Source organism: Octodon degus, unplaced genomic scaffold (assembly GCF_000260255.1).
Source record: "Octodon degus isolate 3935 unplaced genomic scaffold, OctDeg1.0 scaffold00045, whole genome shotgun sequence".
Taxonomy (NCBI): Eukaryota; Metazoa; Chordata; class Mammalia; order Rodentia; family Octodontidae; genus Octodon; species Octodon degus.
This window is the reverse complement of record NW_004524621.1, coordinates 11,115,683-11,135,046: the sequence shown is the minus strand read 5'-3', so window position 1 is coordinate 11,135,046 and position 19,364 is coordinate 11,115,683. Positions and strand designations below refer to the sequence as shown.

The 19,364-nt window shown below is 40.2% G+C and overlaps 1 protein-coding gene and 1 pseudogene across 3 annotated transcripts in view; both read left to right on the top strand.

Moving 5' to 3' along the window:
* The window catches only part of LOC101590323 (phospholipid-transporting ATPase FetA), a 107,020-nt gene that overhangs the window by 21,547 nt on the left and 66,109 nt on the right, over window positions 1-19,364 (top strand). Inside the window, exons 3-4 of one of the 2 annotated variants that reach the window (XM_023715946.1) lie at window positions 7,122-7,202; window positions 17,666-17,724. In XM_023715946.1, coding sequence (XP_023571714.1) covers window positions 7,122-7,202; window positions 17,666-17,724 — 140 coding nt within the window. Of the gene's footprint in view, window positions 1-7,121; window positions 7,203-17,665; window positions 17,725-19,364 lie in introns of those variants that run through there. The other variant, XM_023715947.1, reaches the window with a different exon arrangement.
* Window positions 3,252-4,812, top strand: LOC101568009 (annotated as a pseudogene). Its single transcript, XR_001117111.1, has one exon. The product of XR_001117111.1 is annotated as an actin-related protein 2/3 complex subunit 1A pseudogene (transcript).

The following is a 19,364-nucleotide window of genomic DNA, read 5'->3' as shown; positions in this document are numbered from 1 at the left end:
AAGGGGGTGGAAGAGGGTCTCACCCATGCTGCGCCTGGGCTGGGACCAGTAGTAGGTCCTACCGGCACAAGGTAGTGGGAAGCTCTCCCACACACTCACCAGACCTGGGCTAGGACTGGGTCTGGGGGTTCCCAGAATGCGGCAGAAATTCCTACTCGGGGGGCAGGGTTGGGGAGGTGCTGGGGAGTGGTGGGGGGGCGTCCCAAGTGGGTGGAAGAGGGTCAAAACTTTTATTTTTATTGGCTTATATTGGCTCATATTTTATTGGCTCACATCAGTACATAGTGATCACATTCCTCATGGGGAGTTAGTACATGTACATAACACATCTTAATTCTTCCTTTCCCCATCCTCTCTCTGTCTCTTGGTCCCCTCAAATCTTGATTTTTATATATTAATTTTATAGCTAGTGACCCTGTTGAGTTATTGTACTGTTTAAAATTGCTTTTGCCAGCTGATCATATTGTATTTTGTAGCTACAGAATTTTATCATCTACAAATACTGGCATTGTTGCTTCTCCCATTCCAACTTGTATGTGCCACTTCTCCCTCTGATTACTTTGGAAATACTGTAAAAGTAATGTTAAATAACAGCTATTGGGAGAGAGATGCTTGCCTTGTTCTTGGCTTTAATGGAAACACTTTTAATTTTTCAGTGTTAAATGTGATACTGGCTGGCAATGGCGGTGCCAGCCTTTAATTGCAACCCTTGAGGAGCCTGAGGCAGAAGGATTACAAGCTTCAGTCTAACCTGGGGAATTTAGTGATTTAGTGAGAGCCTGTCTCAAAGTAAAGAAAGAAAAGGAAGGAAGGAAGGAAGGAAGGAAGGAAGGAAGGAAGGAAGGAAAGAGAAGAGAAGAGAGACCAAAAAATGATACTGAATCTGGGTTTGGTGGTGACACATGCCTGTAATTCCTATACTCTGGTAGACTGAGACAGGAGGATCACATATTCCAGCCCAGCCTGAACAATTGAGTAATTTAGCAAGAGCCTGTCTCAAAAATAAAAAGGGTTGGGAATGTACCTCATTGTGAAGGCCTAGAACTTGTGGGGAAAAGTTTTTATAGGAGTTGAAGTTAAATTGATAACAAATTTCAGTATCTATGGTGTTAGTCATGTGACTTAAAATTTTATCTAATACTAGAGTATGTTATCTTAAAGTATTTTCTTTTTTATAATTTTTTCATGTATTTAGCAACAGGGCCTACAAGGTCTCACTACACTGATCAAACTTGTAAGAATTCTCCTGTTTTCAGCCTCCCAAATGCTGAGATTTACAGGCACACGCCACCATGCGCAGTCTGAATCACCATCTCAGTGTGCGGCACTAATGTATTTTCTAATATGCTTAGCTCACCCTGATCATTTGCTCTGTAAGGGTGTAAAGCCCAAATAATTTTAAGATCACATATAGAAATAAATAGATAAAATGTGTTTCAATCAGAAGGACCCACTCACTGGTTTACGGCCCTAAAGCTTGAGCAATCCATGTTCCTAAAACAAAGAGAACATAAGAAAACCTTGGATGGGGTCACGTTACTTGGAAAACAACTAAAACCACTGAGTTAGCCAAGAAGTTGCCCTTGGCCCTCTCCTTGTTTAAATTCTTGCAAGAGACATACATTCCCAAAACCCAAGGCCTCACTATTGAAAGTCATAACAACAGGATGTCCCAGGTCACAATGCCTCGATTTCTTAAAAATGTTCCCGGAATATGACAACCACAAGGTTAGTCCTCCCAGCTACCCCCGGACTTACTCCATTTGGTCATCCGGTATTATAATCCACCAATTATTTTAAAGGTCAACCTACACTAACCAATGCGATCTGCTTCTGTAACTTGCTTGCTCCCACCCTAATTTGTAGTTTTCGCCTTTAAAAAAACTATGCCTGTTTCACTAAAGGCGCACTCTGTTCCTACGTGTGCAGACCGCCCTACGTATATGTAGATAATAAAACTTTCCCTTTGTGATTTGCATGAGAGACCAACTCTTGGGGTCTTCCTTCGCGGTGACTCGACCCTTACAAGGGGCATTTTTTTTTTTTACCTCTAGCCATCTTAGTGCTGCTCACACAGTAGTTCTGACACCAATCATGTTGAATGATTTGTTCTCTGTTGAGAGTTTCCAGAATCCAAGCCTTCTCCCACCATGAGGCCTACTAAACATAAATTTTGGCCTCTATCTCATAGTCACAGAAGAAAAGGTCTTTTTATTTTTAAATTTTTGTATAGGGGTTTGAACCTAGGGCCTCATACATGTTAGGCAAACACTCTATTGCTGAGCTATACTCCTAAACCAAACTGACATCTATATCAAAAGAATTAATGAGATTAAAAGCCTGAGAAAACATAAATGCTCTATAAACTGTCAAATTCCAGGTGCTTGTGTTTTAAAATGCTGGTGTATTTATAGTTCTTGAATTTTGAAATATGTATCCCAGACGCCTCCAGATGGTTTTAACAGCAGAAACTATTCTCCATTGAAAATAGAAAGAAAATTCCAGATAAAGGCAGCTAGTCAGATGGAGAGGAAGTGCTTTCTTCCACCTTCTCCTTGCTCTTTATCCTCAGCTGTACCTCCTGGGAAACCTTCTCACTCTGCAGAAAGCCTCTGTTTTACGTGATTTTCTTCAGTAAGGAAGGGAAGTGATAGATATTTGCTTTAGGTACAAATGATTTAAGAATCTAAGCTAAGAATAAAACTGAGGTTTCCTGGGCTGGCCAGATAGCTCAGCGACTACAGTGCCTGCTTAGGCAGAGAGCAGTGGCTGGGTTCGATCCTCCAAGTACCATGCTGTCCCCACCCCCTAGACATACTGAGACTCCAGTTGAGACTGGGAAATGTAGTATGCACCTGTAATCCCAGCACTTGGTGGACTGAAAACAAGAGAATCACTACAAGTCCAATCTACGTAGTGGGACCCTGTAGACCCTGTACCAAATACATTAAAACAAACAAAAAAACCAACTGAGGTTTCCAAAATTCCAGTCAGCACTTCTTCTATTATCTCATCCTGGCCACCAAATTATAAAACCAATAAAATGTATTTAAAGGAAAGCATGACACAGAATTTCTAGAATTTCATTCAAACATCTGTTAAATATCTGGTATGTTGGTGGGCACAGTGGCCATACCTGCAATCCCAGCATTTTAGGAGACTGAGGCAGGAAGATCACAAGTTCAAGCCTGACCTGGGTGATTTAGTGACTCAGCAGGACCCTGTCTCAAAATTAAATTAGATAGGGCCTCCGGCCTCCGCCTGCACCCGCCGGAGCCTGTTCGCATCGACTGACCGGAGTCCGCGAATTCTCCGCTGCAAGCCCCTCTGCACCACCCAGACCTCAGTTTCTATTCTTTGAAAACACTAAGAATATGTCCCTGCACCAGTTTTTACTAGAGCCAATCACCTGCCATGCCTGGAACAGGGACCGTACCCAGATTGCCCTTAGTCCCAATAATCACGAAGTTCACATCTATAAGAAGAAGGGGAGCCAATGGGTGAAAGCTCATGAACTCAAGGAGCACAATGGACACATCACAGGGATCGACTGGGCACCCAAGAGCGATCGCATTGTAACTTGTGGAGCGGACCGCAATGCCTACGTTTGGAGCCAGAAAGATGGTGTTTGGAAGCCAACATTGGTGATTTTGAGGATTAACCATGCAGCCACTTTTGTGAAGTGGTCCCCTCTAGAGAACAAATTTGCTGTGGGAAGTGGAGCATGGCTCATTTCTGTTTGTTACTTCGAGTCTGAAAATGACTGGTGGGTGAGTAAGCACATTAAAAAGCCAATTCGCTCTACGGTCCTCAGCTTGGATTGGCATCCCAACAACGTTTTGCTGGCAGCAGGATCCTGTGATTTCAAATGCAGAGTGTTTTCTGCCTACATTAAAGAAGTGGATGAAAAGCCAGCCAGTACACCCTGGGGCAGCAAGATGCCTTTTGGCCAGCTGATGTCAGAGTTTGGTGGCAGTGGCACTGGTGGCTGGGTCCATGGGGTCAGCTTCTCTGCCAGTGGGAGCCGCCTGGCTTGGGTCAGTCATGACAGCACCGTGTCTGTTGCTGATGCCTCAAAAAGTGTGCAGGTCTCCACTCTGAAAACTGAGTTTCTGCCACTCCTGAGTGTGTCATTTGTCTCCAAGAACAGCGTTGTGGCTGCCGGCCATGACTGTTGTCCAATGCTCTTTAACTATGATGACCGCGGTTGCTTGACCTTCGTGTCCAAGCTTGACATTCCAAAACAGAGCATTCAGCGTAATATGTCTGCCATGGAACGATTCCGCAACATGGACAAGAGAGCGACCACTGAGGACCGCAATACAGCTTTGGAGACACTGCACCAGAATAGCATCACTCAAGTGTCTATTTATGAGGTGGACAAGCAAGATTGTCGCAAATTTTGTACTACTGGCATTGATGGAGCCATGACAATTTGGGATTTCAAGACCTTAGAGTCCTCAATCCAGGGCCTCCGAATAATGTGAAGCTGAGCGGACCTGCCACCCAGCATGAGAGTGGCAGCCGAGCACCGCCCTGCCGTTCCTTCCTTCGCATGAAGGTGAGGAAAGCCAGCCCAAGGAAACACTGTAACATCCCACGCAAATATTGTGTTTTTGTTTGAATATAATTGGTGAAAGTGTTGGTTTTTTAAAAACAGCAGTTTTGTTTTGTTTTTGCGATTTCATTCCATTCTTGACCAAAGCTTCTCTTTAAGTAGTTTATTATAGAATTATCACACTAACTTAAAGGAAAGGGTGAAAGAGGTATATAAATTGTCTGCTAGAAAAATTAAATAAAAATCCTGAATGTTAAAAAAAAATTAAATTAGATAAATGATAGATGAGTAGTGGTGGGATGTAACTCAGTGTGAATGCCCTGGTTATCCCCAATACCACGACCAAGAAACAAGAGAAATCTACTATGTGCAAAACAGTTGAGACAAGCTTAGTAAAAACTAACTCATCTTTATGGACAAAAACAAAGTAGAAAATACACCATGCCAAAGCACCAATGTAGGGGATGGTGCCTCCCAATTGGGTTAACTTTATCCTAGCAAAAGAAGCTCTAGTTTAGCCTTTAATCCACCTTAAAGATAAGAGATACTAAGTCAGAGTCAGCTCTACATGATCCTACCTAAGATGCCTCACTCCCACACTCCTTCCCCACCCTTGTTAAGATGTTGTAAAAGAGATAAGAGGAAAACAGAACTTATTACAAAGAAGCCTGTGACTTCTTGAGCCAACAACTACTGCATTCCATCATGGTTGCCATGGAAACCAAGGAAACCAAGAAGGTATTTAAGGAGGGACAAAACAAAGAAGGAGGCGGGACATGTTTCTGATCTGTAAGGATCAGGAAAGCACTTTCAGACACCAGCCAGACATTTAAGATCTGTAACCCTGGAAGTGTCTGGTGGCTAGCCTTATGTCCAGGGGCTAGCTTTATTAATAAAGTTCTGTTTTTTTCCTAATCTTCAGTCTGACATGGAAATAATCTCACCATTTCATCAGTATCGCACTACTTGATAAAGAATGGGAAATAACTGAGGCTTGAATGGATCCTTTATGTGGAAGACGTGGCTAGTAATTGTTTGAGCAATAGTAGCTTTGTCTTAGTACAAGAAAAACAAAGTAAGGACTGGATCTGGATCTCAGGAAACATGTAGTGTCCTTTCAAGTATCTATATGGGATCTCCAAGATTATAGAGGGGAAATATTAGATGTCAAATATGCTGAGTTTGTGTCTCCTGAAGTCAAAGAATGAATTCTAAAGAACAACGGAGTTTAGGAGTAGAAAAATGTATTGGAGAAATTAAGTGGGAATAGGAATGGGGGATAAGAGTAGCTCCTGAGATAGGAGGGGTCCCAAAAAAGATTGCCAAAAACATGTTTTATATAATTATAAAAAGAACAGTATCAAAAATATTATCTAATTCATTAATGAAGGAATTAGTAAGATGTTAAGACCAATTCAAATGAAAATTTAGAAGCTATATGTTTAGTTGATTTGATACAGAAATGTTAAAACTTCTAAATTGTATATGGAATGAATTAATATCCTAAAGTGCAATAAGTTATATAAACTTTAAAGTTATCTTTTCTATTAGACATAAAGTATTTGTATCTCTATTGGGTAAAACTCAACAAGTTAATTTGTGCCTTGTAGGGGCCGGGGAGATAGCTCAGTAGAATAAGCGCTTGCCTGGCAAGTGAGGGTCCTGAGTTCAATCCCCGGTACTGGAAAAAAAAAAAATTGTTCCCTGTAGTGTCTTAAAAATAGTTCTATCAATGGAACTATATTTTTTTTAGTAAGAAATGGTTTTAAAATAGCCTAAGAATATGAAAAGTTAAGTATGAAAAGAACATTATCTTCATTAATATCAAAAGCTTTTATAATACAAACTTAGAAATGACTAACCATAGAGGATCAAATAAAATAAGTCATAGCTTATTCTTCAATGGAATACCATGAATTGGAGGAGTAGGACTAGGGATTGAACCTGTGACCTTTGCACTAAAACAACCTCAGCCATTTTTGCTTTTTGAGGTAGGATTTAGCTAAGTTGTCCAGTATGGGCTTAAACTTGTGCTCACCTGTCTCAGCCTCTCAGAGTGGTGGGATTACAGGCATTCACCACCATGCCCAACTTCAGTGTTTTAAAGGTTATTTAATCAGTGGAACTATTAAAAGTATAAACAAACCAGAACTGCATTAAGATCATCCAATAATTTCTTTTACCTGTTTCTAGTGTTAGATGACTTTTTTTCTGACAGACTGTAGTCATCAATTTATATTAGGTTGCCAGGAGGTAAAATACGTCTTACAACTGTTGAAAATATAGTTCTATAATGAGGATAAATGTAAGTTCTGAAATCTGCCATATGCATATTAGGAGTAGATCAGGGGTCAAGTTCCAAGTTTCATAAGCACATGTTTTTTTTTTTGTTTTGTTTTGTTTTGTTTTGTTTTTGCGGAACCGGGGATTGAACTCAGGCCCTTGCGCTTGCCAGGGAAGCACTTATTCTACTGAGCCATCTCCCCAGCCCCAATAAGCACATGTTTGAATGAAACCATGTCAGCATGGATAATTCTCATTGTATATCTTTTTATTTTTACAGAAATTCCATGGAATTGTAGTTGGTTCTATTTTGCAATGTCTGTATCTGAAGAGCAAAGTAAGGACAGAAGAAATGGAGGAGGTAGGTGGACTCAGGAAAAGCAATCTAAGTCAGTGTTATTACTGTCTCTGAAAAGTGTGTCTGTGTACTTGTATACACTCAAGTAGACATGACATATAAGTATGGTAGAGAAATAGACCCAACCTACCAATCAAATTATTAGCCTTCCAAACAAATGACCAGGAAGAGCAATATATTTGAAGAAGTAAATACTTGATAAATACTTATCAAATACAAGCACTCCTGCTTTGTCATCTGATAATTCTAACTTTGTGTAGTTATCATTTCCTATCTTATACTTTTCTGTATCTTGAAATTTACCAGGAAACCTTGAATTCTTTCTCTTCTATCCCTTACAACTGTCTCCTGCTCAGAAAAGGTGATCAATGTGAAAGGAAGTTGCCAAGGCCCATGAAGCCCTTCTCTGCAGGCTTCTTGTGGACAGAGCAAATGGATCTGGCTGTGTTGTATAAACGACTCAGCACTGTGTTAAGATCACCCAATAATTTCTTTCACTTGTTTCTAATATTAGATGCTTTTTGCCTAACAGATTATAGTCATTAACTTAAATTTGATTGCCAAGAAGTAAAATACATTAGAGAGGATTTCCACAAAAGTCTAAGACCTCCTTGGGTGAATCCGGGTGCTAACAGAGCACCCAGCCTATCTTGCAAAATGGAACTGCCATTAAAAAAATTAAAAAATTCTGGATAAAGTTTTGAAAAAACAAGGCAAATTTAAGTCCAAGTTTGTGCTTCCTTTTGAGGAATGGCAAGGGAGTAGAGAATGAAATTAGTTTACTGATTAAAAGGCATGTTTTACATTCTTTGCTTTCTGCCTTTGGGCACTTCTCTGACTCCTTTCTGGAGGAAGCCCATTCCAAAGGCACCAACCCTCCTTCCAAAAGGAGGAAGTCAAGGAACACCCCTGAGAGGGGAAGCCAGGGAGTTCTACCCTCAGGACAGTGAAAAGGGAGTAAGCAGAGGACCTATTTCTCATAACCAGAAAATACACAGAGCACAATACTTCAGGGAATACTAAGTTCTGGGCAAATGTAACAGTTATGTATGAACTCAGCAAATATTTATTGATTACCAAATGAGTGCCAGTCACTGTAATAGGGATAGACAAAACAATAACAACTAGACAAAATACTAGCTCTTAAGGAAATTATCTTTTTTTAATGTATTTTAGTACAGGGTCTACAGGGTCTTACTACACAGATTGGACTCATAGCGATCCTCCTGTTTTCAGCCTCCCAAATGCTGGGATTACAGGCACGTGCCATGCCATCTCAGTTGCCCCCTCAGTGCACCCCTGGGCAGGGCCAGCCTGGCATGCTGGGGTTGGAACCCCTGTCCCTGTGCCTGCCTAAACAGGTGCTTTAGTCTGCTGAGCTGTCTGGCCAACCTAAGGAAATTATCTTAAGGAGGTTTATAATTTAATTAATGAATATCACTTTAATATTGCAGAGAAATACCAAATTATATATGCAATAAGTGCCAAGAGGTAAAGATCACACAGGGGGCATACTGCTCAAGAGAGTAGATCCTGGAGATATATGGTCTCGGCTTGAATTATAGCTCCACCACTTACTATGTTTTCTTGGGCAAATCTCTGAATTTCTCTGTGCTACAGGGTTCCTCATCTACCAGGCAAGGATACTGGTACTGTTACCAGTAAGGTTGCTGGGAGGAGGTTGTATTGTAAAGCACAACATCTGCTACATGGTAAACAGCTGGTAAATGATTGTGGCAGAAAATAATTTGTAAGAACTTGATGCTTTCATTCAGGAAGATCATCAAGAACCTGAGTGTTTATAACTGGGTTATTTTAAAAGCCAAAAATTTTACCAAGGGAAAAAAAAATTGAAACCAGTTTTCCAGGCATTAAACCCTTTAAGATGAAGACTACCTACTGCAGATAGCGTTAATGCTCTGATGTTTTGATCAAGGAGCAGTTCGTATTAGTCCACTCAAGATTTTATTCAATTGGCCAGAGTGCTCAGCAAAATAATTGCAAAGCCTATTATTTGTCAGGTACCACTATTTTGAATATTCCAAATATTCAGGCCTATTACATTTGGAAATTTTACAGTGCACAGACTGAGTAACACCTAATTTCAGCATCTTGCTCACCTACCTTTTTGACTTTTTACCACCCTCTAGTTCAGGCATTCTTCACTTCAGATGTTGACTGTATAATAGCAGTCTTTCAAGTGTTTTTGTGTGTACAATCAATATATTTCCCTGTAAATCTATCATATTAATATTTCTGAAATTCTAGCTTTATCATCTTTTTCCTTGCTCAAAATATTTCTGGGATTTTTCATTAGCCTAACATTAGAGGCCTGAAATTATTATCTTATTTCCTCCCTTTTTTAGGTGCTTTATACCTACTGCAGCTTTGTACCTATGCAGCTTTTCTGTGTGGTATCTTTCATTATATCCTTCCTGGGTATATACCCTGAACATCTGTGTCCACCAATTTAATTTTTCAGATTTAATGCAAGTCCTTCGTGAAGGCTTCTCCAACTATTTTACCTCTTCTTAAGTTCCTATAGTGCTAGGTTTCTATAGTTTCTTTTAAAACAATAACTGTATTATGATATAACTCATATACTACAAAATTCACTTTTTTTGGTTGTTGTAGTTGGGAATGAACCCAGGCTCATCATACCAAACTATTCCTCCAGCCCTTCCTTTTCTTCCCTTCCCTTCCCTTCCCTTCCCTTCCCTTCCCTTCCCTTCCCTTCCCTTCCTTTCTCCCCTCTTTCCCTTCCTCTCTCCTTGCCTTCCTCCTTTCTTTTCTCCCTTCTTCTCCCTCCCTCCCTCCCTCTTGCCTTCCCTCCCTCCTTCTTACCCTCCTTTTCCCCCTCCCTCTTTCCTCCTCCTCCCTCTTCCCTCTCCCTGCTCTTCCTCCTCTCTCCTCTCTTCTCCACCATAAATTCTTGCTATGTCTCCCAAGCTTGGTGCAAATTTTCAGTCTTCCCGTCGCAGCCTCTCAATTGCTGGGGTTACAGGCATTCTGTTTCTCACTGATGACCTTTAATATACTTTCCCCGCCCCTGTTCGCTACAAGGAAGGTTTTGTGATTGAGCAGCATTGAAAGTATTGTCTAACAATTAAATCAAACAGGACAGATTGGGCCAGCCAAATAGCTCAGTGGATTAAAGCACCTGCAAGCAGGTGCAGGGACCTGGGGTTCGATCCCTGGGCCTGCCATGTGGGGCCTGCCCCTGGGGCATACTGAGATGGCAGTTGAGACTAGGTGTGGTGGTGCACGCCTGTAATTCCAGTCTCTTGGGAGACTGTAAACAGGGGATCACTATGAGCCCGATCTAGTAGTGAGACCCAGAATACCCTGTAGACCCTTCCCTAAAATACAAAAAAAAAGGAGCCAGGGAGATGGCTTAGTGGAATAAGTGCTTCCTGGCAAGCACAAGGGTCTGAGTTCAATCCCCAGTTCCGCAAAAAAAAAAAAAAAAAGCAGGACTGATTACCTCTTCCACTTTGATGAGAAATCATTTGTCCTGCATTCCAAATGAGTTTGGAATGGGAAACAAAGCGCTCCTAAAATGAATGATGTTCTTGTTGCCTCTGCCTTAGAGAGGAAAGAAGCCTAAAGTTGCAGAGAAGAACAGGGAGGGGTAAGGTGTTAGTTTTTAAGCATATCCTGAATTAAGTCAGCCAAACCAATTTTTATTTTCTTCAGGGCCTGGTCTTTTAACAATTCTAGTCTTGTTTTCACAAAACTCAGATAGAGTGATATTGATGGTGGGATGTTTTGACCAATGAGACTGGGCCAAATAGTGCAAGAACACACAAAGCTTTATAGGGAGCGGTAGCCAGAAGGAATTTCAGATGTACTGGAGCTTCAGCTAAAGGGAGCCTGCAATAGGGAGAAAAGGACCAGGCTGCTGACAGAACACAGTAACACGTTTTTGTTGAAATGGCCTAAAGCCTGGTAATTTCCACTTTCGAGAGCATGGTTCCTGAAGATTTATTTCGTTTTGTTTCTTGTGCAGAAACATCCCGGCCTTATGTTTAGTGGGCTAACAGGGCCAGCTTTGTCCAGGAACCACTGAATTACTTTTACACCTGGTGTCATCAGCTTGTATAAACATTCTATCCTTATAGAAACTTTCAGGGCTTGAGTTATGGAAAAAGCACAAGGGTGAGGTACAAGAAACATATACCTGCTCCAGCGGGCAATGATCAAGTTAGGCCTGCATTGCAGAAACTGACCCAAGGGTTAAGAAAGCAAAGGAGACAGACACAAAGGATGACAGAGATAGCAAGTCTTTCATCCCGTTTTAGATATCACCTATCAGGTATCTGTAGATTCAAATGAAGAGCTGGTGATTTAGCACATGTGCCTTCATTTAAGGTTTTGCAAAGTGTTATAACCCACACCTCGGAGGTGTTACTTTTCAGCAAAGCTATTGGAAATTGGCAATGTATGGCCATGCGGCATGACCTTCACAATTAGTGATTTTTAAAAGTTGACTAAGAGCAACTAAAGCTAATGGGCTTATTTAGGTTTTTTTCTTGGCAACAATTTCTCATTTCATGAAAATGTTCACTTCTATGGTTCTAGCAGAGTTCCATGACATATCTGTCAAAACATGCCATGTTACAAAGGGTAATAGTTTATAGGGTCCTGGGGTCTTATTTGGGGGGTCTCAGGCTGCTGCCCCAGCATGGTGGTCCCCATCTGTCTTAGAATCAGTGAAGCTCAAAAGGATGGTGGGCGGAGGCATGGGACAACTACAACAGGACTGGACTTGGCCCAACATTCAGGACTTTAGTGATCTTTCTACCCAAGCTCTTCCTGACACTGGACCCTTCATACTCTCTCCCACCATGCTGAATGCACTCCTGTTTACTGACTTCAGCATCAGAGGTCAGTGAAGAATTAGCTTTAACTGAGGTTTCCATCAGCCCTGATGTTCTGTGATTATGTAGATCCTCTTTCAGGAAGATGATTATTCCTCACTGAGAAGTTTGGACAGAAATCTGAACTCAGTTTGGCAGAACATGTTTATAAGCATCTTTGTACCTATGTGTTTTTTCATTGAACAAATCTTTACTAACCTAGGGTCTTATGCTGTGCTGAGCAGGGGAATACAGAGATTTAAGAAATACGAAGAATCATTCCCAGCCTTGGCTTCAAATAAGCCCTCAAACCTGCAGGATCAGATATTATCATCTTGCAGATAGTGTTAGAAGTGAATTGGGGCCAAGTGTGGTGGTGCACGCCTGTAATCCCAGCACCCAGGAGGCTGAGGCAGGAGAATCACTGCAAGCTTAGGGACACCCAGGGCTACAAAATGAGTTGAAGGAGAGCCTGAACTGCATAATGAAACCTTGTCTCAAAAAGACAAAAGAAAATAGTGCACTGGATTAGAGAACACCAGTAGCTAGTATCTGCTGCTGCAGAATTGCCTGTTTGCTGGTTGGGAAAAAACCTCATACATTTTAGGGTCACAAAAATCTTCTATATTGATGGCATTGTGAGTACAGAGGGTGAGAAATCATTTTCACTGATACACTTGCTTAACTAAATTTCACAGAATACAAAGAATATAAAGAAAAGGGGAAACAGAAGGTCCTGAGTTCAATTCCCAGTACCAAAAAAAAAAAAAAGGGCAAGAGGGCCAGCCAAATAGCTCAGTGGATTAAAGCAGCTGCTTAGGCAGACACAGGGGCCAGGACTTCAATCCCTGTTCCTACCATGCTGGCCCTGCCCCCAGGGTGCACTGAGATGGTGATTGAGACTGGGCATGGTAGTGTGTGCCTGTAATTTGAACTCTTGGGTGGCTGTAAACAAGAGGATCACTATGAGTCCAATCTGCATAGTGAGACCCTGTAGACCTTGTACTAAATACAAAAGAGGAGGGGGGCTGGAGTTGTAGCTAAGTGGTAGAGTGCTTGCCTAGCATGCATGAGGCCCTGGATTTAATCTCTAGTACCACAAGACAAACAAAAAGGGTGGGGGGAGACTTGCATTCCACCCTACATATGTGTACATGAGTGTGTGTGCGTGTGTGTGTATGTGTGTGTGTGTGTGTGTGTTGTACTGGGATTGAACCAAGTAAGTGTAAAGTCATGCCCTCAGCACTTTTATTTTGAGAAATGGTCTTGATAAATTTCCCAGGCTGTCCTTGAATTTCAGATGCACTGCCTCAGCTTGTGTATCTGGGATTACAAATACTGGTAGGTACCATCCTGTGGGAATTTCTTAATCTTTCCACTAGGACTCAGCACTTGGAAGACTGAAGCAGGAGGATTACTGTGAGTTCAGACCATCCTACAAAGTCAGTTCTAGGCCAACCTGAACTGCATAGTAAAACCCTGACTCAAAAGACCCTCCCCCCAAAAAAGTGCTCAACTTTCCCACTAGGATTAGGAATCTGAAGATAAGGATGATGTTTTCTTCATCTGATAACCCTAAAGCCTAGCACAAGGCCCAGTCCCTGCAAGGAACCCAATTAAATACTCATTAAACCAAGGAAGAATTAAAGAGACTACAGGAACAAACATTCAGTACAGAAATATCTATTAGCTTTATATCAATTTATATATATTATATAGTTGTCCCTCAATATCTATGGTTCCAAATTCATGGATTCATCTAATCATGATTGAAAATACTGTATTTGAAAAAAATCGTTTCTGTATTGAACATGTGGAGACTTGTTATTATTCCCTAAACAATACAATATAACAAGTATTTATATAGCATTTAAATTGAATTAGATATATATCATTTAGATATTATTTAAAGGAGGCCAGAGAGATAACTCAGTAGAATAAGTGCTTGCCTGGCAGGGCCTGAGTTCAATCCCCAGTTCTACTGGGGGAAAAAAAAAGAATACAAAAAAATGTGCATAGATTACATGTAAATACCTTGTTTCATATAAGACACTTAAACATCATGGATTTTAGTATCCATAAGGGTCCCAGAATACATTCATTTATAGACAGAAGCTGAGGAATGATCGGAATATTTAGCTTTTTCATAATATATTAATAGGCTTACTATTGCTAACAGTTTTAACACCTCTGTGTTTTGATATGATGAGTGCACTAGGTATTACAGTGATCTGACTCACTCCTGGTACACTAACATCCTTTGAATTCCAGGTCTCTGCCTTATTCACCTTTTTATCCCCATCCCCACTCTCCTCTCCCAGTGTCCAGCACACTTGCTTCCATGAAATTTGTTTAAGCAAGCGTGTCAGTGAAAATGATTCCTTTCCCTCTGTACTCACATTGCCATCAATATAGAAGACTTTTGTGACCCTAAAAAGTATGAGGTTTTCTCCCAACCAGCAAAGAGGCAATTCTGCAGCAGTAGATACCAGCTACTGGTATCTTCTAATCCAGTTCACTTTTTTTCTTTTGTCTTTTTGAGACAGGGTTTCATTATGCAATTCAGGCTGTCCTTCAACTCACTTTGTAGCCCTGGGTGGCCTTAAACTTGCAGTGATTCTCCTACCTCAGCCTCCTGGGTGCTGGGATTACAGGCGTGCACCACCACACTTGGCCCCAATTCACTTCTAACACTATCTGCAAGTTGACTGTATTTGATCCTGCAGGTTTGAAGGCTTAGTCCAAGCAGCCCTACTTCACACCCAGATGCCAGTCTGGGTGGGCCTCTGAAACTTCTGACTGACCAAATCCTAATTGAGTTTCCCATGATGCCCTTCTCAGAATCCATTATTTGTTAGAGCAAATCAGGGAAGCATTATACTTAAATTTACTGATTTATACAAAAGGATATAAGAAGCCAGATGAAGAGATATAATGAAAGGTCTGGAGGAGTCTTGAGTGCAGGAGATTTTATCCCCATGGAGTTGGGGTACACAGTCCTCCCAGCACATGTACAGGCCTCATTCACCTTCATGCAAGTTTCTTTTCTTTTTCTTTTTTTTTCAGAACTGGGGATTGAACTCAGGCCCTTGCGCTTGCCAGGGAAGCACTTATTCCACTGAGCTATCTCCCCGGCCCCATGCAAGTTTCTACATGTTGATTTGTCAAGAAGTTCTCCAAACTCTATCCTTTTAGTGTTTTATAAGCACTTCACTGCATAGACATGTTTGCTAATAGACTAGGTGGAGAAATTCAGCAAGGCCTATGAAAGGAAAAGGATTAAAGTGATGAGAGTCACCTGGCACATGCTTGCTAAAGTGACCTTGGCTACATATTTTTCTGCAGAGGTTGACTGTCTCCTGAGAAAAAAGTAGGTAGAGATAGTGGTTAATACCTAAAGGAATGACTGTTTCCAGGCTGTAGCCAATGCTGGGAATGATCCCTTCCAGCCAGGCAGGTCTGTGGCACCAACCCACTTTTATCTGAACATGGTACTTAAGAAGCACCTACCTGGCAAGGTCCCGAGTTCAATTCCTAGTACTGAAAAAGAGACTAAGAAACTGAGTATAGATCAACATTTTCTCTCTTATATGCCAAAGGCACCATCTGATGCAAGATCCTTCCTCAGAGGATTCCCTTTCATCTTTGGTGCTGTCTCCTGCCTCATCATGTGGTAATATATGATTTGACTATTTTCATGTAATCATTAGGGTTGTTTGTTTGTTTGTTTTTTTGTACCAGGGATTGAACTCAGGACCCTGCGTTTGCTAGGCAGGTGCTTACTCTACTGAGCTATCTCCGCAGCTCAGTCAGTAGGTTTTTATATTGAACTACTTTCATCTTTTAAAAATCATTGTGTGCCTCTTCTCTATCTGAACTTTACATTTCTGTGGCCACGTATATGTGACTCTTTGTTGTCATACTCTTCCTGGCCTTGTTCAGGAAAAATTCTTTCCTCTATGGCATGGAATAGAGCATGGTTAAATAAGGGGGTGTCTTATAACTTATTATCAGACAAAATAGGTCAGAGAATTTTCTTATGGCCAGCTTTAAGAAAGACAGGAGTTTCTACAACCTCCTATGGGGAAGAGAAATTCTAGTTTCTGTGGCTTGCCTTGGAAAAATATATAATATTTTATATGAAGTATATATTTATATAAAATATATTTCATACATGTACAAAATATGTATCCATGTCTATCAATTCGTATATTTCCCAGAAAGTTTAGGAAAAACTGGCTTAGAAAAAAGCATCAGATTTATTATATAGGTCTTGTTTTATCTTGGTCTTAACCATCCAGCAGAAAAGTATAAACACGACATATAAAAAGTAATGCCATATTAATATGCTGAGTTGTAAAAGCCTCAAGTCAACAATTTCTGACATTGCTGGTCCTGAAGGTAACCCACTAATATTATGGTCTACTGGACTATGTTGGATTATTAGCTGAATTCATGCACCTACAATAGTTGAATGGCAATGGAATGCTATGACAAAAGTAAACAAAAAAGGGGGATATAAATGAAAGACCATTTTGTAGTGAAAAAATATACATATATATTGTGTATATGCAAAAATAGAATGGATATGCAGCTACTTTGTCTTAGTTCAATGAGAAGAAAGATTTGTACTAACAGTGCTTAGACAAGATATCATGTTTGTATCTTGTACTATGAATGACTATTAGAAAGACAACAATATGCAATGTATTAATTATTGTAACTGTCCTACTGACCTGTTTTGAAACTGTCTCATTACTATTTCTTTCTCAATAAATTAATTTAAAGAAAAAAAAAAGCATCAGATATCCTAAGATATAAGTTGCTGGAATTGACTTGCAAGAAAGGGCTAGGTTTGTGCCAGGCATAGTGATGCATACCTGTAATCATAACACCTAAGGGGAGGCTGAGGCAAGAGGATCCCTGTAAATTCAAGGCTAGCCTGGGCTACACGTTGTGTTTGAGAACAGTTGAAACTGCACAGGAAGACCCTGTATCCAAAAAAGAAAAAAGCAGAGGGGCTGTGGGTGTCTGTGTTTGGCAGTAATGTCTAAGACAAATAATCAAGGAGGCGCTGGAAAAGTGTTAATATATAGGTTCCTCAGAATATATTTGTCCTGTTGCCTCAAGAAAGCTTGAACTTGAGGATTTCCCTTTTACTGTATTTCTTTTTGGGATTTGTTTGTTTGGTTTGATTTTTTTTTTTTTTTTTTTTTTTAACCGGGGATTGAACTCAGGCCCTTGCATTTGCCAGGGACGTGCTTATTCCACTGAACCATCTCCCCAGCCCCTTTGGTTTGATTTTGAGACAGGGTCTTGCTATGTAGTTCAGGCTGCCCTTATACTCATTACATAGGCCAGGCTGGTCTCAAACTTGGAATATCCTCCTGCCTCAGCCTCCCAAGTACTGGGATTACAGATGTGCCCCACCATGCCTGGCCCCTTTTATTGTATTTCTTGATTCTTTGAATAAAGAGAGAAATTTTCATTTTCAAAGATATCTCAATGAGAAAATGCGAGAACTTCATGAAGTTTTCACTAGCAGCCAGCAGCTAGACTAATCCATAGAGAGGTATGATTCTCATTGTTTCTGTCCTCTGTTTTCAGAAAATGAGAGAGTTCTGCAAGCCAACAACAGAAATCTCACCACCTCTTTTGAATATCCAGTGAGTACCTCCCCTCTGACTATCTGAAAAGGGGCCTTCCCCTGCAATATTCCCCTTCGTTGGGGAGGCAGAGAGTTCACTGTAGATATAGACCCAACAACATAGATTCTGCTTTCTCCTAAACTCCTGGATAAGTGGTGCAGTAGGGTTCAAACCAAAATTAATCCAGTGCCTAAACTCAGGCGAAAATGTCTCAGACTTTGGATTTATATATAACTCCTAGAAAAGAAATGTTTTTCCTTTTTCTTGCACAAATGAAAGCATGGCTGCACAATTATCTTTGGTTTTTTTGTTTTATTTTCACTTTATGTATTTGGTACTGGGTCTCACTATGCAGCTGGGATTTATAGTGATCTTCCTGTTTTCAGCCTCCCCAACACTGGGATTACCAGTGTGTGCTACCACACCTGGATTCCGTGGCTGGCTCAGCACACTGTGGGGGCAGGGTTGGTGCGGCATGTGGGACCAGGTATCAAACCCTGGTCCCTGTGCTTGCCAAAGTAGGCACTTAGTCTGCTGAGCTATCTCACTAGTCCTTCACAATGATCTTTGATAGTTAGACATCTATTATAATATATATATATATATATATCTTGTTTATTTCACAGTGGCATTGTTTTCCTTATATTGATAAACCTTAAATTATTTAAGTCTTCTACCGTGAACACAAAATGTCTATAGTGTTTCTCTACAGTAAATGGTCCTGAATGAACATGATTATACATATAACTTGGCACATGAGAGCTTCTTAGAAGCAAGTTGGTCAGCCTAAAAGTCAAATATGTTAAAAATTATAATACATATTATCAGATTGCCCATTGTAATAAAAAATTATATTCATTTTTATCTCTACCTACAGTAGAAACTGCCTATTTGCCACATTCCTGCGAGACTATCATATCAATCTTATCATCTTTGCCAGCCTTTTAGATGAAAAATTGTATTTTGTTACCTATCCTTCCTTAATTTTAAGTGAGATTGATAATCTCTTCATACTAACTGGCCTTTTATATCTCTTTTTCTGAAAACTATTTACTTGAGGTCTTTGTCCATTTTCTTTTTTTTTTTTTATTTATTTTTTATTTTGTCCATTTTCTATTGGGTTATATTTCACTTTTTATTAATAAATGATTCATTTAAAAAGATACATATTGGAAAGTCATGCTTCAGTACTCCAACCTCGTCCACATCTGCTCCCATATAGAGAACCACTTATATTAGGTTCTTGTGTATTCATCAGTGCTTCCTTATGCAAATAAAGCAATATTTGGTTTTTTTTTAATCATTAACAAAGCAGTCAATTCCCTTTATTTTTAAAATTTTATGTACACATATGAATGATCTGTATAATGTACATTCAATATGGAAAGCTTTATATATTTGATACTGTATAGAACATTTCACAATTACACTAATCTCTTACATAACAGCTTGACAACCTTTTATTTATTTATTTATTTTTTTTGCACAAGCTCCTTTTCATTCAATTTGGTAAAGCTGGTTATACATACCAATGTGCACTGTGAGCTCTCACAGGGTTAATGACTGAGGGATACCAGTGACCAGGTATAGGACGAAAACCTCATAATTACGGATGGTAGGAGGAGGACAGCCCCAAAGATCTGATGTAGATTTCCTGG